The sequence below is a fragment of the Salmo trutta genome, chromosome 3, assembly GCF_901001165.1.
Source record: "Salmo trutta chromosome 3, fSalTru1.1, whole genome shotgun sequence".
Classification (NCBI taxonomy): domain Eukaryota; kingdom Metazoa; phylum Chordata; class Actinopteri; order Salmoniformes; family Salmonidae; genus Salmo; species Salmo trutta.
In genome coordinates, this window is record NC_042959.1 from 30,920,129 (window position 1) to 30,944,354 (window position 24,226).

The 24,226-nt window shown below is 45.1% G+C and overlaps 1 protein-coding gene across 8 annotated transcripts in view; it reads right to left on the reverse strand.

Annotated features, from left to right (window-relative positions):
• Nucleotides 1-24,226, reverse strand: part of dlg3 (discs, large homolog 3 (Drosophila)) — a 130,094-nt gene that overhangs the window by 35,178 nt on the left and 70,690 nt on the right. For 5 of the 8 annotated variants that reach the window (XM_029730317.1, XM_029730308.1, XM_029730323.1 and 2 more), the window contains 9 exons: nt 19,789-19,842; nt 19,184-19,234; nt 17,307-17,431; nt 16,200-16,369; nt 15,630-15,766; nt 14,573-14,717; nt 10,081-10,267; nt 1,658-1,853; nt 858-960 (listed from right to left, as the gene is read on the reverse strand). In XM_029730317.1, coding sequence (XP_029586177.1) covers nt 858-960; nt 1,658-1,853; nt 10,081-10,267; nt 14,573-14,717; nt 15,630-15,766; nt 16,200-16,369; nt 17,307-17,431; nt 19,184-19,234; nt 19,789-19,842 — 1,168 coding nt within the window. The remainder of the gene's footprint in view (nt 1-857; nt 961-1,657; nt 1,854-10,080; nt 10,268-14,572; nt 14,718-15,629; nt 15,767-16,199; nt 16,370-17,306; nt 17,432-19,183; nt 19,235-19,788; nt 19,843-24,226) is intronic. The other 3 variants (XM_029730332.1, XM_029730300.1, XM_029730292.1) reach the window with 3 other exon arrangements.

Consider the following 24,226-nt stretch of genomic DNA (forward strand, 5'->3'; position numbering starts at 1 on the left):
CCGCCCTATGGGACTCCCAAACACAGTCGGTTGTGACACAGCCTGGGACACAACTGCGTACCTGGGAGGCCCGCTGATCAACTCTATGCGAAGGAGATGTGTCGCGCTGCATGAGGCAAATAGTGGTCACACCAGATACTGACTGGTTTTCTGATCTATGCCCCTACCCTACCTATTTTTGAAGGTATCTGTGACCAACATATGCATATCTGTATCCCCAGTCATGTGAAATCCATAGATTAGGGCCTAATGAATTTATTCCAATTGACTGATTTTCTTATTTGACTGATTTCCTTATATGAACTGTATCTTAGAAATTGTTGCATGTTTACATTTTTGTTCAGTGTACATGTTATTCAATAATTTCCTCCAAACTGCTTGAGCGTCTGCATAGCCAGATGCTAAAATAGAACTTGCTCGACACGCTGCAAGTCCCTCCTCTCCCATCTACTCATTGGTTTTCACGAGCATACTAACCCACGTGGGTAATTGAAAGATGAAGCGAGGAGAGATTAATCAAAGATAACTAACTAGGTTTCCCATTTTATCTGTGAATTAATCGTCAAAGTAGAGAAACATATGATTTTGTATGACTACCGGTCAAAATTCAACAAAGATCCAGCAACAGCAAAAAAAAAGACTATATGCATTTCAGGTGAAATAACAACACAATACCAGGCCAAATTAACTAGCAACACAAGCTAGCTAAATGTCCATGAATGTTTCATGTGTGTTTTGACCTGTCCACAGACAAAATCAACATGTGCACGATGGTGCGTGTGACTGGTTTGGCCAAGGTTTTTGGTGTGTGTGAGAGAGAGTGAGAGAGAGAGAGAGAGAGAGAGAGAGACTCCTACCTTCTGGTCGGTACTGGGCAATGATGGTGACTGTCTGGCCGGCCCGCTTCAGCGCTGCAGCTGCCTGCTCGTGTGTGGCGTTCCGCAGGTTCACCCCGTTCACCTGAGACACATAGCACAGGGCAGAACCTCAGCCATGGAGCCTTGATTAGCAGGTCAATGGACCAACCAGCACTGTTCCTATTTAGCCTACAAGGGAATGAGACTACCTGGCTTTGACATAAGGATGTGGAGGAGAGCCTCAGCCTATCATTCCTTTCTTTCTTGGATCACCAGCTTGATGACTTGTTTTCAATCAGTGGAAGAATGACCTTGGCATGATTAAGAGGATTGTGACCAGGGAAAATGCCTGATTCACAATTCCAGCAGGGCCATTGAGCAGATGTGCCCTCCAGAAAGGTACCTATCTGTCATCACGGGGGGCCTTGCGTTAGCTATAAGAGATTATTGATTTATATGAGAGCTGTGACCTTGACTGGAAGATGGTCCAACGCTGTCTCTTTTGATTACTTTGACTCCATGCTGCCCAACGTATCATCTTTATCCTGTTACCCCTTTGGGTCTACTCCTCTCTACATTGCTAAAATTGTCTATTTGTAAAGGCAAGTCTTTGATGGTAAATATTCAGTGCTAAACCATGTACAGCTGTAGCTATCTATGTCGTTATGACAAAGCACTAACTACTGTAGAAGCTTTGCAACTTGCTGTAAGTATGTTTTAAGCAAATATCTCAGATGTGTAAGCCCTGCCACAGGTTAGCTGGCTGGTTAGTTCATTGCGAGGGCCGATAAGCCACTGACCGAGAGGATGCGGTCTCCCCTCCTCAGCTCCCCGCTCAGGTCTGCTGGTCCTCCAGCCAGGATGAATGAGACAAAGATGCCCTCTCCGTCCTCGCCGCCCACGATGTTGAAGCCCAGCCCTGTGGAGCCCTTGTGAAGCAGCACCTTCCGCGGCTCCCTGCCAAACAGAGCGACAGCGTCAGGCCGCAGGGCGGGACTGGGAGCACAGGAAAGAGACGGAGACAGACAGAGTGCGAGAATGTAGGTAAGGAGAGAAAATGGGAGAGAGAGAGGTTGAAAAAGAGACGAAGAGCAAAAGTGGGAGGAGAGACAGAAAAAGAGGGAAAAGGGATGAAAGACAAAAAGACAGAAGGGGAGACGGAGGCAGTTTAGGAAACAGCCCACACCAACATCTGTTCATACATGGGACTAACTTGTATTCTGGAAAAGGTGACACATACATCTCTCATTTTGCAGTACGTATACAATCCTTGGAATATGCTGCAGCAGAGCCTGAAGAGTAGCACTTTCTATACATGTTTGAAAGTGAACACTTTCATATACTTTTGCAGGGGAAACAATCTCAGCATTCAAATGAGTAATAAAACATCCTTTCCACAAATGGAATGAAAAAAAAGGAGAAAAAGGAAATTAAATACAGACAGCACTTTCAAATATGCTGAACTACACTGGTAATAGGCCTATAGGAACAACATTATTATGATTCGACTTCACCTCGAACAATGCTTTGGCGCAACAGGGCCCACCAAGACATGCCGTCTTTGGATGAACAATTTACCCCCTGAAAAACACACACACACACCGAGCAGCAGCCCCACACTTGACTGCCCCTGCTTGCAGCTCTGTTTTAGCTTTAGCCGCTGTGAGTCATCATCAGGCAGGCTGAATTCCAGACTGTGTTGGACTGAGGATCCTGGAGAGGCCAAACCACTGCTAGGGACCATCAAAAGACTTCTGAGAACATGCCTCAGACTGTAAGGCAAAGACACACCGCAGAGGCCCTAGAAGCTGACACACACACACACACACGCACGCACACACAGCCCGTCTCAACAAAACTCTCCACATGGTTCCCATTAGTGGTCTTCGCTCTAGTACTCAGCCTGCGGTCCACAATAACAATTCCTACTCAATCCCTAATGGCTGTGCTCCAAGTTGCTGTAGAGACCCTTTTAACATCAATGGGAGCCAATGCATACATACTTTCCTAGCGTTAGTTTCAGGTCCCGACTGAAAACAACCCTGATTGTTCTAGTTAAACATGTGAAGAGGCATGGTAAGTTTTTATATGGTTTCACAAAGGTTTAATAACATAAACGAAAGGCACTTTGACTGAAGAGCAATGATTGGATGGTACTTACATAAATATCTCACGTTGATCTAAAACCCATATCAGCACATCCTGGATTGCTACAATACCCTTAAAAAATTATGCATTTCCTCAATTGAGAGTCCATAAATGTAAGGTTCATGCCCATGGTCTCAAATTAGAGCATGTGAATAAAGCCTGTTTGGCATTGAAAGTCAGGAACTATAGTAGGCAAGTCTTTTTGCAATTACTGCATTAGGTTTATTCCCACATGGGAGGATGAGTCACAGAGATGTAATAAGCCCATACTGACCACACACTCTCCTTTTCTTTCTGTCATCCATGTAAAATTCTGCCTAGCAGAGGCTCCTTTCTATATATATTTCTGAAGGATGAATACCTTTTTGAAAATCAACATCACCCTTACATACACAACGGAGTAACAAACGTGAGTAGCACACGAGAGAGATCATCTTAAAAATAACCGCATGCAGCGACACAATAGGACCGTTGTACCCCGCACATCGGACCAGACAGTATTGGACCATTCCAACTCAGGCACATGCATCACCATGGTTACCTGAGGATCCTGTGTTTGCTCCTGAATGACAGTCGCTTCCTCAGCCGCTTGGGGTGAGCTCTCACAAATGGCATGGAGGAGGAGATGTTCACTGCAAACATGGTGGCTACTGACTGTTGCACATTATTATGTCAACTCCAAGTAATGTCTCAAAGCCCCCTAACCCCACTCTCTATCTTTGCCCTGCTTGTGAGAGGAGCTCTGGTTGAGGCTCGCTATGTACAGACATAATCTCAGGATGTTGTGTGATGAGATACAGCTCCACTTTGGGCTGTTACATTCTACTCCTCATCAGCAACAGGACAAGACTTAAACCACACCCGCCCACACAGACTAGACCAGAGCCATCTCTACAGAACAGAACCACATCCTACAGGAAACAGCCAGGGTAGGTTCCCCCGTTCCAAGCTTCCTCATTTTGTTGCCCAGGCTTCCCTTGTGTGGCTCAGAGGGCTGTGTATCACAGCAAAAGGCGGCGGGAGTGGGATGTTGATGGGAGGACCTTCAGACTACATGCTGTTTGAGTTATTTGAATGCTGTGGCTCTCGAAAGTAAATGTGTGTGTTTTGTGCCAGCACATGTATGGAATCCTAAAATCAGGAAAAAAACGCTTGGGCAATTCTGGGAGCTGACTCCCCCTCCCTCCTCCCCTCGTTTTTTCATCCACGCCAGGAATGTAAACCGTTATGGTGCTATAAAACCTTTACTCTCTATGCCTGTCCCTCTCCTCTCTCCATGCCTCTATGGGCCTGTCTATCTTATTCTCTCTCTCTCTCGCTCTGGCTCTTGTTCTCTCTCTCCCTCTCTCGCTTTGCCTCTCCCGCTCTGTAACCAGCCATCCCCCTCCCCTCAGTGTTTTGGCAGAGGCTGAGGCAGCCCAGTCCTAATGCTCTGAATGGAGATGTGGGCTGTGGGGTTTAGCGGGTCGCGCTGCCCCAGCACTCTGCTCTGGCTCTCCCTCGCCTCAGCCCAGTAATTGGTTCTGCTTGGCTGATTAATGGTGGACAATGCGGACCAACATTTTCCACAAACATAGACAGACATACAGACCAAGTCTCAGGGTTAAACATTAGCTCCCTTTCTTTCTCTCTCTGTAGCAGGCTCACAAGCCCAATGTATGCAGGGCTGGTGTATACAGATGAAAGAGAGACTGCTCTCTTGTCCTTCTTCTAGTTTTCATCTTCACATTCTCCAGTGGATTCTACCGCCACTGCCTCTCTCCTCCTAGACCTATTATTTCATTCTAATTTGACATGGAAAAGGCGACAGACGGTTCAAGATATTTCAAGCCTCTCAGAGCGGCTAAGAATAAACCAGGCGCAATGAATGATTAACAGTTTAGACTAACTCAGGCGTTCAACTGATCCTGAACTATGATTACCATGTTCTAATCTTTCCCCCGTCTACGAATGGTTTCCAGTGGCCATAGAAGGGCTTGCTGCAAATGTGGATATATCACTGTAATGCTCTCAAAGCTTACCAGTCAAAGGTTGAGCGCATTCACAATGGAAGAGCAACACCAAGTTATTGATTAGCTCACCTGCTGCACTGCTCTGTAGATTCCTGTTGTTTACAGTATCTAGTCTCTGGGCAAACAGTCCTGGCCAATAGCATTCTTTACTCTCTGATAGTGCACAGCTAAACAGTTCAGGTTGTGGTATTGGTCAGCAAAGACGCACACTCAAAAACAAACACCATTCCGGTCATTAGGTCTCACTTGAAAAATATATTTTATCTCAACAAGATTAACCTGGATAAATAAAGGTCACATAGCTTATAAAAACAAAAGTGACATACTGTATACTAAGATATCTGCATATGGTTCCTGTAGTGGCTAAATTGTCCAATATAATTATCCCAATAGAATTTCCATTCTAGTCCTTTAGCCACAATGGAGAGTGGTGAAATGTTAGTCTTGACGCAGACAAATCTAATGTCCAGAGTTTGATTCAAGTTGAAAAATAATAATACATGGGTACAAAAATGTACAGAATTCTACCAAAACTAATTCTGATCATTAAAGAAACAAACAGCATGGTAAACATGGTCTGGTTTGGCCAAAAGACTGTGCTGCCATTCCAGTCACTCCCAGTAGGCCTTGGAGAATGTATGCCTTTTAACTGTATTCTCCATTGGCCAGTAGAGGGGGTACACACACACTTGACAGGGGATTAATGGCAAACACACATAAAACAGATGTGCATCATGAATTGGAAACATGCAAATATACAATATGACCTATTTGGCTCCTACACACCAGTCCCAATTGTATTTGATGTGAAATCAAAAACAATTCTTTACTTAACTTGAAGGCGCCTTCCATCTAGGCTGTATTACAACTGGCTGCGATTGGGAGTCCCATAGGGCGGCACACAATTGGCCCAGCGTCGTCTGGGTTTGGCCGGTGTAGGCCGTCATTGTAAATAAGAATTTGTTCTTAACTGACTTGCCTAGTTAAATAAAGGTTAAGAAAAGAACCAACATTTCTATAATGTTGGTTCTTGTTTTCAGGCGTACTGCACCTACTAACCCCTTGGAATCAGGCTTGGTCTCAAGACCCTTTCCAAGTATCCATGCACTACGTGGTGCCGTGGGGTCCATGCCCAGAACCACATCTCCTTCACTAAAGCTGCATTTCACTTTACCTCACTTTTGCCTTTCTTGTAAGTGGCAGGTACTCCTGTGTCCATCTCTTCCAAGATATGTCGGCCATGTAGTGGACTTGTTCCAATGCCGTCTGATGTACAGGTAGTTGTTTTGAAAGGTTGCAGGGGGTAGGACAGGCTTCGACAATAGCGTGATTTGGGGTGAGGGCTTCTAGATCCAGGGGGTCGTAGGTTACCGTGGTGATTGGGCCGCTGTTTAGAATGGTCTCTACTTCACATAGCATGGTGTGCATCCCTCCTCATCTAGGGTCTGTTGTTTCATGACAGAATGATGTTGTAGGTTCTCCGTCTCCAGAATATCCTCCACCATGCAGAGAGGAGGTCGTAGTGTCAGATGGAGAGGGGAATGTGTCTGTGAGGTGACGGCAGCACCACTGAGGGGGACGCATGGTGTCGCAGATGGGCACAGGGCAGACGATACCGGCCCTCTCTCTCTGACTGAGTCTAGCTCCACTCCTCTGGAAGCCCTCACTTTACACTAGAATAATCACTCCAATAAAAACCCTGAGAATAAAATCCTATGCAAATCCTCCTGGGCTGCAGGGAGGTCTCTCTCCTATCCGACAGCAGGGAATCTGATGCATCTAGATGTTGATCTAGTCTGACTGGACCGGAAGTCTGTTGGGATGATGTCATCCGTGACAATGTCTCTCTGTTTAGGTTTGAAGCAGACGCGCCATACTGTATAGGCCCTGAAAGACAGAGCAGGGGCATGTGTGTGTTTGTAGACCAGGGGCATGTGTGTTGATGTGTGTGTTGTCTGGGTGGGTATGCATGTACTGTATACCAACAAGTGTTTTTATGTGTGTGTGTGTGTGTGTGTGTGTGTGTGTTATATTGCAATGTGAGGGAGCCAACATTAATGTGTGTGTGCCTATGCGTCAGCACATTATGAGGAAATGTCTGAGTAGATCAGTGTGTGTGATTAATGTTGGCAGCGTGGGCTGTCTTTGTGAGGGGTGGAGGGGGGGTGGTGGACCTGGGTGCATGGCCTGGTTTTCCCAGAGTGCAGATGAATCACGACAGCTGCAGGAATGTCCGGCACTCCTCATTTGCTGCCCCGTGCTGGATAAGCCTCTCACTTCCCAATACATTTATGGTAAAACCACGGCCCAGTGTTTATATTTACATAAGGACAGCAGCAGGCAAAACATTCCTGTGCTGCACGTGTGTGTGTGTGTGTGTGTGTGTGTGTGTGTGTGTGATGACAGCCTCCAGTTACACCTCCTCCCAATACTGTCTGTTCACTTTACCCCCTCAGTCTACTGGCACATACACACAGACACTGGTGGCATGTTCTGTACACACACACACACACACACACATAGATTAGACACGCATACTCTACACAATCATAAATACAGTGGCATGCAACCAGCAACATCAAGGCATTCATCCATGACAACATGGTGATTGATGAGGAAGGTAGGACAGACAGAGGACACGCAACACAAATATATGACAACACATAAAACAAATCAACTCTACACACACAGAGACAGGTAGATTACATTAAATACACACTCATAAACAACCCAGACACACACTAACAGACATTCTGTCCATATATCTGCCGTAGAGGTTTTCAGTAGGGAAGCTAGGACAATGACAGTGGCTTGGCTGGGGACTCGGGCCTTGGTTAGACTCGGCTCCTGCCAGATGGAATTGAGCAGCTTGTGCCAGCGAGCGGTCCTGTGGAGACGTGTGTCTCTGTGAAGGGCAGGTATAACTCTGTCAGCCGGCTCAGGCTAGGGCTGGTCTCAGCTCAGGACTGTACTAATGCTACTGTTTCTAATTCATATTCATGTAGGTTTGATGATTTAACACTATTAGCACACAGTATTTTTTACTCTTAATGTAAAATGGTGTTTATAAATACGTGCAATAAGTAAATGGAGGTTAGATGTAAAGTCAAAATGGAGCATGCCAGTGTAGGAAAAACAACAATTAAATATTAACTCTGGAAATACAAATAAAGGAGGAAACAAATACCGGTGGAAAACTTTCACACTTGACTTGGGGGAGGGCTGTTGCAGATGTTATCCATCTTAGACAGGTAGTCAAAGCAGATCATTATCGAAGCCACTGTGGCTATTTCAACCTTACAAAAGTGACACATGGCACTGTAAAGGCTTTTATAGATGTATACTGTGAGTATGACCACCAACATTAAAAGCAGGAGCAGACATGGACATGGAGAGGTAAGACATGTATAGACTGTTACACACAGACCGATAGATTCTAAGTGGCTATCAGACATAGATGGGACGCCCTCCCTTACAAGAGAGCTCTGTCAGCACAAACAGCACTCCTTCCTCCTTTTCCCTCCTAACTTCCCTTTCTCTTCATCCCGTTGTTCTTCTATCTGCTGCCATCTCTCCTCCTCCTCTAGTCTCAAAGTGGAGCCACGTCCCTAAACCTTTGCCATGGTGATCCCCCTCTACCACCACTTCTCCCCTGTCTCCAGGCACCACAGTCTACTGCCAAGCCCAGATACAGGTGTGGCGAGGCGGGTGAAGGTAGGACAACACAGGGCTGTAACTAGGTAGTAAGATTAGCTAAGCGGACCTAGCGACACCGCTGGGTTAGTACCTGCCAGAGGAGGGGACTGGGCCTTGGCCAGAACAGTAGCCTGTGTCCCGGGGTATCCCCCCGCTGTAGAGACCCAGGGGGACCCCGCTGTCCCCAGGTTGTTTGTGGATGACACTGTAAATAGGTTCAGGCCTGGTGGGGGAGTACAGAAATCACAGTGAATGGGGCTTGAGTAGGACACAAACACAGAACACACAAACACATATACAGTATACGGGACAACTACGCAGGACAAATACACAGGACAAATACACATACATACATGCACATGTATAGAAACTGTTACACACAAAACTACACAGTCACACAGTCGGATACACACAAACACACGCCCACATGCACCATACAGTCATTGCCACACACACACACACACACACACACACACACACACACACACACACACACACACACACACACACAATAGCTCAGGATATTAAGGTGACTGTGGGGCTCTCAAATCAAGCTCTGTGAATGTTGTTTCAGTGTTTGGCCAAGAGGTCGTAAGGCAGAACAAGGAGGAGGGACTATGGGATGAGAGGGCTTCTTTGAGGTATTTGGGCTATACATTGCCACCTCAGACAAAACTGAACCCTCCTTGCCCAGCTAGTCAACCAGAGACAAACACATTGCCACGCTGTTGGAGGCCCACTAAACTACATCAATCTACATACATATCACCAAAGAAAGCCACAACACCGGGGAACGCCAGGTAAAGCAACGGTCACCACACCAAGATTAAAAAATGTATATTCTAAAGTTCACATCAAAAAGGCCTCTTACTGCGATCTGGTGGCCCTGTCTATTTTGACACGAGAAAGTGACTCTAACCCTGGATTGTCAAAACTACTCTTAAAACTTACATTCACATGGTAAACAACATATTATAAACTGGGTGGTTTGAGCCCTGAATGCTGATTGGCTGACAGCCATGGTATATCAGACCGTATACCACGGATATGACAAAGCATTTATTTTTACTGCTCTAATTACGTTGGTAACCAGTTTATAATAGCAATAAGGCACCTCAGCGGTTTGTGATATATGGCCAATATACCACGGCTAAGGGCTGTGTCCAGGCACTCCATGTTACGTCGTACATAAGAACAGCTCATAGCCGTGGTATATTGGCCATATACCACCCCCTCGGGCCTTATTGGTAAAATATAATTCCCTTTTGTGAATTATACTGCATAGCTATATCATCCTGTAAAAGATTGTTATGTGCTGTACAACAATGAGATAATAAAGAAAAAAACATGCAAAAAATGGTACTGACCTGGTGAAGTCTTCCTCCCCCAGCATGTGACGTGGGTCTGGGGAGTACCTGGAGGGCGTGACCTGGGGGGGCTGGCTGTAGACGGGCTTGGGCTCCATAGCTCCCATGTAGGCCATGCCTGAGTTGTGGCTGATGTGGTTGTCCACCATGGTGGGGAAGGCTGGAGGGAGGGCAGGGAGGGCCAGACCAGTAGATGGAAAGGAGGAATGATTAAAACAGTGGTCCACTGGAGGCCTGGCAGCACTCTGGCCAAGAGGGATCAACTCATAACACTATCATACATGTGACGATGCCTGTTCAAAAAATCTATGGCCCATTAAAGACAGTATTCTCCCTACAGATTAGTCAGTGTGGGTATTCTCTATACCTGAGATATAATAGATGTGTGCAGGCTACTGTGAGACCACAGTATGTCCTACACCAGAGATTTTGAGTAGCTAAAGTCTAGAAAGTTCCCAGATTTACATTCCATCATGGGGCTACAGTACTTATGACTCATGGCTCTAAAATCCCTTGAAGAACATCTGACTATAGGTCATACTTTCAGAGCTGGCTTAAAGGAGTAGTTCACTAGTTTACAACATGATGTTAGATGGTTCCTCACTCTGAAAGTCGTATATGGGCCAGGATACGTTTCTTTAAACTGCCACAAACTTCAGCTAACTATAGCCACCGCTAGCTAAAAATCAATTTTAATGAAAGGGAAAGGGGGATACCTAGTCAGTTGTATAACTGAATGCATTCAACTGAAATGTGTCTTCCGCATTTCATCCAACCCCTCGCCCGGGGAACAGTGGCTTAACTGCCTTGTTCAGGGGCAGAAAGATAGATGTTTACCTTGTCAGCTCGGGGATTCAAGCCAGCAACTTTTCGATAGGGGTATGTGAACATGTTTATTTGAATATTTTATATATTTTATTTCTAAATCAACTGTTAGTAACATCTAACCAAATATGGAGTTGATTTGAGTTGATTTCAGGTGATTTTGGTCACAGGGGATCACATGCCCACATTACTTCCAATTATTTTTAGCTAGCGGTGGCTAAAGTTAGCTGAATATTATAGTAACTGTTTAAAGAAAACCAAACTATGGATTACAATTTATCCTGGCTCATAGCCTACTTTTAGGGAGAGGAACAGTCTAACATCATGCTGTAAAATAGTGAACTATTCCTTTATGTCAGTATAAGGGGCTTGCTCAAGCCATGGAAACCACACATACAAAATAACAATGAACATATACAGTACTACTGTACATGCCCTTTGACAATAAATCACTGGTTGACATACATATTGTTTAGTACAATATAGTATACCTGTAATAATTACATATAGTCCAGTACAGTTATTTTGTGTGTGTGTGTGTGTGGTTCTTCAGTAAAATCGATGTGTGTGGCTGGCAGGAGCCCCAGGCCATGGGTTCTCCTGAGCAAGTGGGTGGGATGTGAGAAAGCCTCCACACTCAGTGGGAGAGAGAGAGCTGGGCTTGGTGTTTCAGTGGGCAGCAGTGTGTCTGCACCATGTAGGAGTCTGGGCACAGCCAAGCCGAGGAGAGCACACTGAAACGGTTCTACCACTCACTGAGATAATCCATAAACATCCCTGTGACAGGGACAATGTTGTGTACCTACAGTAGGGGTCGGCAACCCACCGCTCCATTGCTATGTATAGATTTCCTCAACAAACAAACAACTAAACTCAGCAAAAAAAGAAATGTCCCTTTTTCAGGACCCTGTTTTTCAAAGATAATTCGTAAAAATCCAAATAACGGCACAGATCTTCATTGTAAAGGGTTTAAACACTATTTCCCATGCTTGTTTAATGAACCATAAACAATTAATGAACCTGCATCTGTGGAATGGTCGTTACGACACAAACAGCTTTCTCACTATGGTATCTATAAAACAATGACACTAAATAGTACAGTCACAAAATTCTCATTTTTCTAAAATCTATTTTTCACAGGTTTTTGCCTGCAATATGAGTTGTGTTATACTTACAGACACCATTCAAACTGTTTTAGAAAATTCAGAGTGTTTTCTATCCAAACCTGAACAATAATATGCATATTCTAGCTTCTGAGTTGGTGTAGGAGGCAGTTAAATATGGGCACATATTTTTTTCCAAAATTCTCAATACTGCCCCCTAGCCCAAACAGGTTAATGAACATGCACCTGTGGAACGGTCGTTAAGACACTAACAGCTTACAGACGGTACAAGACCTTGCATTTAAGACAAACTTTTTTTTACGCCCAGCTGGTGCACACGGCCCATGGCCAGTAACTCTCATCCTGAGCTCTGATATGACATGTTCTTAGCATGGGTCTGTTCAGAGGAGGGACACAGCCCGGCCCGCTAGAGAACAGTAACTCAGTCAGGAGTAAGTGGAGTGTGGATGCTGATTCATGCTAGGCTCGTTGCCTGGACTCCTTTCTCGAGGTCGGCTATCCGCTCCACAGACCTTTGGAAGGCCAGCACTGAATGGGAAAAGGATTACCTAAACTCAGCAAAAAAAAAGAAACGTCCCTTTTTCAGGAACCTGTCTTTCAAAGATAATTCGTAAAATTCCAAATAACTTCACAGATCTTCATTGTAAAGGGTTTAAACACTGTTTCCCATGCTTGTTCAATGAACCATAAACAATTAATGAACCTGCATCTGTGGAATGGTCATTACGACACAAACAGCTTACAGACGGTAGGCAATTAAGGTCACAGTTATGAGAACTTAGGACACTAAAGAGGCCTTTCTACTGACTCTGAAAAACACGAAAAGAAAGATGCCCAGGGTCCCTGCTCATCTGCGTGAACTTGCCTTAGGCATGCTGCAAGGAGGCATGAGGACTGCGGATGTGACCAGGGCAATAAATTGCAATGTCCGTACTGTGAGACGCCTAAGACAGCACTACAGGGAGACATGACGGACAGCTGATCGTCCTCACAGTGGCAGACCACGTGTAACAACACCTGCACAGGATCGGTACATCCGAACATCACATCTGCGGGACAGGTACAGGATGGCAACAACAACGGCCCGAGTTACACCAGGAACACACAATCCCTCCATCAGTGCTTAGACTGTCTGCAATAGGCTGAGAGAGGCTGGACTGGGGGCTTGTAGGCCTGTTGTAAGGCAGGTCCTCACCAGACATCACCAGCAACAACGTCGCCTATGGGCACAAATCCACCGTCACTGGACCAGACAGGACTGGCAAAAAGTGCTCTTCACTGACGAGTCGCGGTTTTGTCTCACCAGGGGTGATGGTCGGATCCGCGTTTATCATCGAAGGAAAGAGCGTTACACCAAGGCCTGTACTCTGGAGTGGGATCGATTTGGTGGTGGGGGGTCCGTCATGGTCTGGGGCAGTGTGTCACAGTATCATCAGACTGAGCTTGTTGTCATTGCAGGCAATCTCAACGCTGTGCGTTACAGGGAAGACATCCTACTCCCTCATGTGGTCTCAACGCAGTTGACAGTGAGAGGACATTATTTTTTTGCTGAGATTATATATATTTTTTGTATTTTTATTTCACATTTTTCAATCAGAAATAGATGGGTTTGGAAAGATCAGGACTAACTAAGATAAGCTACGTTACAATCTACAGGACAATACATGTTAAAACCGTATCTTACTTTTATTCTGTTTTTGAAATGTACAGAAAATAACCTTTTGAAGGTTAAGTTTCTGTTGCTGAAAGTGTGCAGACAAGGTCTGTCTGAATGGGCTAATGTCTCATTTATAAAAGCAAAGTAAATAAACAAACACTTTTGTTAAATCAGTATAATAAATATCAAACCTGTTTGCATTATAATATTTGTGTATCTGTGTTTCATTATTCAATATCTTGCGGGGCTTGATGTGGGTATTTCAATGAATCCCTGGAAAACAACATGTCCTTCATTTGTAGGTTTTTAAATAAAAAAAGTAACACTACTTCTGTAGCATATTTAATGTATGTTCACAAGATTTGATTCTCCCTGCAACTTCGCTAGACAGCCACTGCTCTGTGACCCTGAACTGACAGATTCTGTGGTAATTTGATCTGACTGCTATCTGTGGTGCTGAATATCAGATATTGCCACTATTGCGCTTGAAAAGGGCTCAAACTTCTTCTGCAGCTCCCTCTAAACAATTTTTTTTGTGTGGAATTTTTTTTGCTTTTCAAGTCAAAAAGGTGACCCCTGACCTAAAGCTAATGCTAATCAACAAAGCCTTCTTCTAACAACTGATGCATGGGTTGGTTTTTGAGGTTTAGGCAAAAACTGAGAATAAGGAGTGTGGAAAGAGACCACCAGTGTCATTATCGCAGGGTTCCTGTGGTCTTCCATTAAAACAAACTGTGTGTGCTGGTACAGTACCATTGAGGCATCCATCGCCTGGAATGTTCAACTGTAGTTGTATGTATTGTGAGCAGTATGAGAGTAGGAGGGGAGGGGGGTGTTTAGTTTGAGCCATAGGTGAATACAGTAGCTAGCAGAAGAAGATACGTACTGCTGGAGTAGTCCGGAGGGGCGTACATGTCGTTGAGGTGCCCGGGTCCGGGCTTGGCCACCTTGAGGTAGACCATGTCAGAGGTGTTCTTCAGCGCCGCCACCGCCTCCTCGTGACGCACGTCCTGCAGGATGATGTTGTTCACCTGAAGCACACAGACCACAGTCAAATCCTCAAGTCCACAACACTGAGGCTTATAGCTACCTCTTTTAGTTTACCTGAGCCACACCCAAATCATTCATACACTACTGTTACTGTGTACTACTAAGATAAAGTATGGTTTTGAACAGAGCTGCTCCATATAGGTACAGTTGCGAGAGATTACTTATTTACGGAGCCGTCACATCTGCATCATTGTGTCGACAGATAAATGCATGGATTTCGGGGATAAACTTTGATCAAATAGCACAAATGATACGGCCATCCGTCCAGAAGTGTACTGTGATGAAAACAGTGCAGTGGGGATTCAGTGTTGGGCAGTTGTAGTCACTCACAGCTCTTCCCCGCACAAAGGTAGCAGTGCTTAATGGCTCTGTTCTTATTTATGGCAGTCTTAAACACATCTCATATTTTCTAACAGCGTAGTCACTCATTCAGCCTGGCAGGAAGTTCTCTTTATCTTTTGCCGGTGTAGAACAGAATATGCCCGGGGAGCAGCTGGGCTGTTTGAACCCGGTCTCCAGCACCGTATCAATCACACACAGGGCCATAAACGCTGATGCGCGTCACCTCGCCTGGTTCTCCTGAGAAACGTCCAGGGATGGGCACAGAGGCACCCACCAAAGTATCAGTGTCTTGATGTGTGCAGGGAATGGATCACTAAACAGTAAGGGAATCAAGACTGTTCTAGGGCATCCATTAGAGCTCAGTATCATAGGCCACTATCTGTGTAATTGACTAGGTATGGAACCAGAGTTTTCTACACAATTAAAGACTGTGTTAGGCTGCTGAGCTTAAGTCTAGGCATTCACTCTGGCTTCACCAAACCACCTCTGCTACATCGAAGCAGGGGTAAGCCCAGGTAATGAATAAAGATGCAAATTATATGTGTTCTTACAGCTAGCAGGCGGTCTCCGGTCTGCAGCCGTCCGTCTTTCTGTGCGGCCCCGCCCTCGATGATCTTTGTGATGTAGATGCTGTTGTCTCCAGGGATGTGCTGGTTGCCGATCCCCCCAGCAATGCTGAAGCCAAGGCCTGGGGGTGAGAAGCACAAAGACGACAGTCAAGAACAGAAAATTGCACAAAATCGTCAATGGGGACAATTCAAATTCTCAAACATAATCTAAATGTATGTTCCAATTTCAGAGTTGACCTAGAATTACCCAGGGGAATTTAGTTTAGTTTATTAGGATCCCCATCAGATACTGCATATGCAGCAGCTACTCTTCCTGTAAAGAAGAGTTATAGACAAGAACAATAGAAGATATTATATTCAATTCTAAATAAAATATTTTATATAAAATATATTAGAAAGACACCAAGAGACAACAAAATTACTATTTACCCGTTATTCATATATATATATATATTCATATTCTTATATACATTACAGTTAAGTTATAGGGGCCAAGAAAATCCTGTCCTTCAAAATGAGGATTCATTCATATATGTACTATATATAGCTGACCTTTGGGCCCCTTGAGCAGGTTGATCTCCAGGATGGTCTCAGGAGGGGCCTGTCTTCTCCTGACCAGCAGCCTGACCACAGGGCCAGCCTCTTTCAAGGCCTCCACCGCCCGGCTGTGGACCACCTCAGACACATCTACCTCATTCACACGCAGCACACAGTCATTCACCCTGGGGAGACGAGGGGAAACAAAGTTCATATTTTACAATGCTGTTAGTACTGTATATACACATACATAATATACACTGAGTGTACAAAAACATTAAGAACACCTTCCTAATACTGAGTTCTAAGGCACTTAAATATTTGATCTTGCCCATTCACCCTCTGAATGGCACACATAAACAATCCATGTCTCAAGACTTAAAAATGCTTTTTTAACCCATCTCCTCCCATTCATCTACATTGTTTTGAAGTGGATTTAACAAGTGATATCAATAAGCGATCATAGCTTTCACCTGGTCAGTCTAGGTCATGGAAAGAGCAGGCGTTCTTAATGTTTTGTACACTCAGTGTATCTACACTATATGATGATTTATCCGTTTGCCTACTGAATCATAATTATGGAATTAATGGCAATCCACAGGCTGTACAATATGGATAGAATCAACAGACTAGTCAACTGCACAAACACACAGAAAAACAAACAAACACAAACTGGGCTCCCGAGTGGCACAGTGGTCTAAGGCACTGCATCTCAGTGCAAGAGGCATCACTACAGTCCCTGGTTCGAATCCAGGCTGTATCACATAGGGGGTCCGATAGGGAGGCGCACAATTGGCCCAGCGTCATCGGGGTTTGGCCGAGGTAGGCCGTCATTGTAAATAAACATTTGTTCTTAACTTACTTGCCTAGTTAAATAAAGGTTAAATAAAAAATAATAATACAAATTTAAAAAACACAGAGGCCGGCAGTACACCGAAAGTACTCGAGATCATCATTTGCATGTTTTAGGCTTTGGCTTTCCAGTGAATCACAACTTAGTGGAAACACAGACAGAGCCTGGGGGCAGAGGGCTGTAGAGGCACTGCCACCCACACACACACCTCTGACTGCCTGGCGGAAAATGGTGGAGTGAGAGAGAGAGAGAGGGGGGGACTAACTCACCCCAGCCTGCCATCCATAGCTGCAGCTCCTCCAGGGATGATCTTGGTGATGAAGATTCCTGGGTCATCTGGGATGTGTGGATTGTCCATCCCCCCAGCAATGCTGAAGCCCAGGCCAGAGTTACCCTGCAGTGGTTATGAGGCATTACACATAGAAGAGATAAAATAGACACACATACACACACACACACACACGTGAGCGTGACGCAGAGGAGGCTGGTGGGAGGAGCTATAGGAGGAATGGCTCATTGTAATGGCTGGAATGGAATGGATGGAACACATCAAAAATATGGAAACCACATGTTTGACTGCTTTCCATTTATTCCATTCCAGCCATTATAATGAGCTCATCCTCCTATAGCTCATTCTACCAGCTTCCTCTGGCGTGCAGCTCGTGCACACTTTCACACACACACACACACACACGTGCATGCAGGCACACAGAGCTCTACTGCATAAGTGATGGGTCCCGTCCCACTCAAGGTGTGTGGACTCAAGGGGGGAGAAGGGGCTTCTTCTTAATGGTATTGAAGTCTCAATACATGTGATCTATGAAGAGTGCTCAAGGGAATTCAACATTACTGATGACCATGGCACTTTCTCATGCATGTGTGTGTGTGCATCTTCCTCACATTGAATTTACTTCATACTACAAACTACATTCTAACATCAAGTCACTTAATTCTAAACGTATGTAAGATGAAGCGGTGGTTTGGGTGTAAATGGTTTGGGTGTAATTGTTTTGTTTAAAAAGGACAGATTCATAAGTAGAAGAGAGTCAGAGAATCCACATTTCTCTAAAGACTTGAATGGTACAAAACTTCCCTTTTTCTCTATCTATATGTACACCCCTTTCCCCCACCTCTCCCCCAGAATGGCAAAGCACCCATTTGGATCCAGTGGGCCCAGGCGTGCTGTTCTATCTGACAGCCATGGCTGCAGAGACAGGCTCCAAACAAGACAACTGAGAAAAGACTTCACTTTATTATTTTCTATAATTAATGAGAAACGGTCACAACCAATTAGGACAGAGTGAGGCTGAGGCCTCCCAGTGCGCTGCTCCTGAGCCAAAAGGAGTGCACTGGGCCCGACCACCAAATGTTCCACACCCACAGACCTTTTAAAGTGTGATTTTATCTAGTTTATTTAAGCCTCTGCATGCAGAAATGCCACTCGGAGAGGGAGATGGAGAAAACAGCTCTGCACCTATCTGTGGGTGGAATAACAAGAGCAGGAACATAAAGTATGTCTGCGCTCCACTATAGACTGAACTCTGTCACTGACAAGTGCAACTGTCAAGGGTCCTGAGAGTGTGTGTGTAGGGGGAGATGGCTTTTGCTTCTGAACTATTTAATGTGTGTGCTTTTGAAAGGTGCAGTATGAGGCCTACAGGGGTCTGACGATGACGATGTGCATACGCTGCTGCTACTTATTATCTATCCTCATTGCCTAGTCACTTTTACGCGTGCCTACGTGTACATTTTACCTTAATTACCTCAACTACCTCGTACTCCTACACATTGACTCGGTACCAGTACTCTTTGTATATCAAATCAAATCAAATGTTATTGGTCACATACACATAGTTAGCAGATGTTAATGTGAGTGTAGCGAAATGCTTGTGCTTCTAGTTCTGACAGTGCAGTAATATCTAACAGGTGATCTAAAAACTTCCCAACAACTACCTAATACACAAAAAGAGGTGAATGAGAATAGCAACATTTACTGCACTGAGAAACCTTAATAAAGCCAAGAAGAGCTTATTAGTGCCATCTAGTGGGAAAAGCTCACGTGTTTAACAAAAGGCTTTGAAAAGAATACATTTGATCACAAGACGTTCAAATAATGAGCGGTTATAAAGGTGTTAGTGAAACTCACCCTCTCCAAGATGATCTCTTCATATTTAAACATCCCATCACTGCCATTTACCTGTCAACACAGAACACATACAGGTCAGTTATATCATCATCATCATCATATATTAACAGCCCACATGAAAACATCCTAGAAATAATAAAAAAACAGAAAAGGAACATAAAACATGGACTAATCTTTCATCTCAATAGAATAATTTTTAATAACCACAGAATTAAACATAGACATACATAAAACAAATAGTATTGCTGGTTTTGGCTATTATATCCAGATTTTGACAATGAACACACAAATATGATCATGTTTACTATTAATATTACCATTAGGCTTTTCTCAATCCACAAATCCTACAGGAATACTGTAGAAACTATTTCAATCTCTTGCATTACCATACTAAATGCATAACTGCATCATATTCATGCTGTAGACGCAGCTCAATAGAGATAATGAAATAGGTCCACATGGTGAGTAAATGTGATCTTATATGCTGCGACCATGACGCACATCCATCCACACACAGAGACAACAGAATAGATACTCCATCCACACACAGAGACAACAGAATAGATACTCCATCCACACACAGAGACAACAGAACAAATATTTACATAAGGGCCTGCATCCAGTGAGTCTGCGTTGACGATGACGGGGGGAGGGTTCGCCTGCAAAGATAGATAAAGAGATACAACATTACCTAAGCGCGTGTGTGTGCGTGTGTGAGGCTGGCAGATCACACATCATCAGTCAGCTAGGTGCCAGTAAGTGGATGCCATGGGAACAGTCGGTGTGTGTGTGTGTGTTTGTGTCTCGCTAGGGATGGGTGGATGATGGCTACAGTAGGTGTGAGGACTGAGAATGAGGAGTGGGGAAAAGAGACCAGCAGTGTTATAATTGCCTGCTTCCTGTGTAAGACTCCATTTGAACAAACTGTGTGTATGTTGGGACCATTGGGTCATTGTCTAGGATATCACAACCATCTCATACTGTACCGTACCACTACCTGTTCTAACACACTGGAAATGACAACTTGAAGTCTGGCATCCAACACTACGTCTATGTTTTGATGGTCTATTGCAGGGTACTCAAGTGCCATTTCAGAAGGTCTGGTCACACAAATGTTCTAAGTGGCAAAGGTCCGGATGGATATTGTAATTTATCGACATAGTAACAAACCCTCATCCCATAACCCCAAACTGTTCACACCCTTCTTGTTGGCGAAGAGAACATTTTGCAGTTTTAAAGCTAATTTCCTGCAATTCTACACATTTTTCCATGTCGTATGTGTTATCATATGACACCAGGGATTGGAGGCCCGACTGAGTTCCTAAAAAAAGTTGGGACCCGTGGTCCGTATTGACCCCGTTCCGGACCGCGGTCCACCTGTTTGAATGGCTGGTCTATTTGGTCAGTAAGACTCAAAAACTCTTGCATTCTGTGTTGTATCTGTATATCAGAATTAGATCTCTTAGCAAGACAAATCAGGCTGTTCAGGCTCCATTACGCCACCTAGTGGCTGGTGTTCATTTCCCAACATCCCATGCATGTTGTATCAGAGGAGACGTTATGATCCTGTGGAGAGGGCACCAGTCAAAGCGGAGTGCAGGAGAGGGCACTGCAAAGATATGCCTCTCACAGCGGCAGTTATAGACATCGTTTATTCTTGTAAAATGTCCCCTCACAAGGTGATGTGAATGCTATACTCAATCAAATGTTACATAAAAGACTAGCAGCTCTCAGTTGAGGAGGAGACGGAGGAGGAGCGGGACATAGCCCCAATAGACTGGACACAGGGCTGACCAGCAGTAATGGCCTCTCCTTATAGCACAGCACAGAGCCCTGGAACACTGCCCCCTGGCTGTGTTCTCTCTATTGATCTGATTGAGCTGTGGAGGTGAGGTGATGCTGCTGACGGGGCAGCTAGGGGACCAAGGCTACCTGAGGTCCAGCAGAGAGAAGCTACTAGTCACTCACTACCTCCCCCTTATTGTCTCCCCCCAGTATTCACTATTTGCACACTACCAGGTTCTTGGGGCTTTTCAAAGTGGATCCACTCCTATTGATCCCCATTGATTCCAATCTTCTTCCACCAACCTCTATCGCCACACACGATGAGCATGCATGCATCCCCATGTTTTGGCTACGTGATGAGGCAGCCTATGGCCTTACCTGACTGCTTTAAACTCGTCGAGGGGTCATCGCAGTTACGGATGATTGCTTTCGTGGCACAGAATCTCGGTCGCTCATTTATTTCCATAGCGTATCTCCCCCTAGTGACGGCATTAAAGGATCACTTGATCACGGCTCTTGTATTCCTACCTGACACTTCTTTCACACAGGACTCACAGGCAAAGGAGGCGCAAGCGCAGTGCAACACTCCAATATAACAGGTCACAGTCTGAGACAAAAGAACCACACCCTTTATATTACAGCTCGAGTTATAACAGTTCTTTGATGCTGGACCATGGTACTTCAATACGCACACATACAATCAGAGCTGGTTTGAGCAGAAAAGGCTGAATACTGGAGTTGTACTGAGGTCATAAGACGAGAGCATCAAGCCCCACTCGCTTTGATCGGCATCATTCATCATCATGCTACACCCCAGTTTCTGTGAATCTTTCCAGAGCTTTGTTACTTTATTTTCACTGAGTGACTTCTCTGATTAATGGAAACTGTTCAAATCCAACACAGAAGACGTGACCTCTTTTTCAGATCTGTAGTCTAGTTCTATGGCTCTGGCCAGCTGTGGAGAAACACAAACGTCCCTTAGTCAGCACAACATGGCTTGTGTAATCTGCGAATGGACTGCAGACGCCCACAACAGTGCTTGTGTGCACGTTTTCCATGTACCGTACACATTTAGGCATTTCCTGTTTGTCATGAAAATACAGGACAGCAATGTTCTCACCAGATCTAAAGCCTAGTGAGAACAAAGGGACATGGTAGCAGCAGCTCCCTTCACATGCTTTTAGAAGTGTGTGTGTGTTTTAGAAGTGCACAGTGTGCCACAGCACCATAGACACCCAAGTCTTTAAGAAATGTACTCATCCCCCACAGCCAACCGGCCCCATTGAGCAGCTGTGTGAAAGGTAGTGGAGAGAAGGAGCCTGAGGGCAACAGTGGGGACTATTTCTGCTCTGTCATTGTACTGGACTGAGCTAGTGAACAGAATCCAGTGCCACAGCCAAGGGACCTCAAATGACAAGCACAACAGCAGGAACAAAATAGCTTATCATCAGCAACAGAGGTTACTTCCTAGCTGGCTAATCAATGATTGAAAATAAACCAGTATGTTACAATAATAGCAATATAAACCTCGTAAGGTTTCAAGACAGTCAGTCTGAAAATAAAAACGTCATCCTAGTCTGGGATTGAAGCGGGTAATCCCAGTATCTGTTTCTTCCTTAACAAGCACACAAAAAGAAAGAGGAAGATAATCTCAGTGAGTGTAATCCTAAATCCGCCCCAGAGCGGTGTGTTGTCTCTGAAGTGGGAGTTGGGTTTGAGGAGGAGAGGGCTGATAAGCGTGGGGCCGCGAGGCCAGGGCAGCAGCGTGGGGCCGTGAGACCAGGGCAGCAGCGTGGGGCCGCGAGACCAGGGCAGCAGCGTGGAGCCGCGAGACCAGGGCAGCAGCGTGGAGCCGCGAGACCAGGGCAGCAGCGTGGGGCCGCGAGACCAGGGCAGCAGCGTGGGGCCGCGAGACCAGGGCAGCAGCGTGGGACAGCACACAAAGTAGCACACAGTTCTTTCTGCTGTGACTGAAAGAGCCCTGGACTGGCCACGTCCCCGAGAGAGAGAGGCTTACACAGTCTGTAATGTAGGCTCACAGAGGTCAAGATAAACACACATTTACAGATTATTAACAGGGGACGGTGCATACAGTGCTGTGTGTGTGTGTGTGTCTGTGTGTATGTGTGTCTGTGTGCAGGCACGTGCACAGATAGGGGTCTACCTGTGCAAAGCACATCCATCTGCCCTCCCACTCGCCAAGTGCCCTTTTGGGTGGTGGTATAATATATATTTTTGTATACAGTTTTTCTCGTTGTTGTTCTGAACCCACTGCAGCAAGTCGTTGTGATGTCATCAAGTTCGCCACCTCCACCCCGTCCGTTGGTTGGTTGCGCCTGTTAGTCTGCCCTGTACGGCGCTTGCGCATGCCTCGGGTAGCGCCCGTTTTCCCAGTCTGCCCTGTACGGAAATTGCGCATGCCCGTTATCCAGACATGTATGGCTTGAGATGCTGTCACCCGTCGAGTGTGTGTAGCTATCTACTTAGTTTAAATATCAACAGTACTGCCACACAGCAGCATTAACACTTGATAACACTTGATATACATCATTATGAATATTTCGGTCTGGTTGGCTGATACGCACAACAGAGAGAGGCAGAAAGACATAGAGAGGAGCGGCTGCATCTACGACCCTCGACCCCAACTCCATCCCTTCAGCAGTCGGAAGTTGCACTTGTGTGTCAGGGCAGAGGCAACACAGGTAGTTTAGACTCTAGCTAACCAACATATACTAAAATATCCACACAAGCCACTAGCCAGCCAGCCATATATCATGAGTAAGTAGATTATTCATATTATATTATGAAGTTATTATTTAAGTATTTAAGAGAATTGAAGATAAATCACAATCTGTAAAAAAAATACAAGTAAAATAAAGCTAGCTAACTAGCAGATTTACATCAATCATCAACATCAATGATCAGCTAACAGCCCACTTTCTTTCACCCGATCATGTCTTTAGGAGGCACTGTGACTAGCTTGCTTACAATTTGTGATGAGTGTGTTGTTGAAGAAATAAATAGGCCTATGCGCCCTTTTTTCATTTTGAACACCTGCCCCCTGAAAGGTCTGTGCACAGCCCTGTGTGTGTGTGTGTGTGTGTGTGTGTGGGGGAGGGGGGTTACATGGGGATGGCCAGCAAATGAGGTGAGGGGGGCAGAGAGGAACAGGGGATGACGCTGGTTAAAAACGTTGGCAACCGTCCAGATGTGGCAGAAGGGTGTGACTGAGGGGCATGGGGGGAATTAACCAAAATC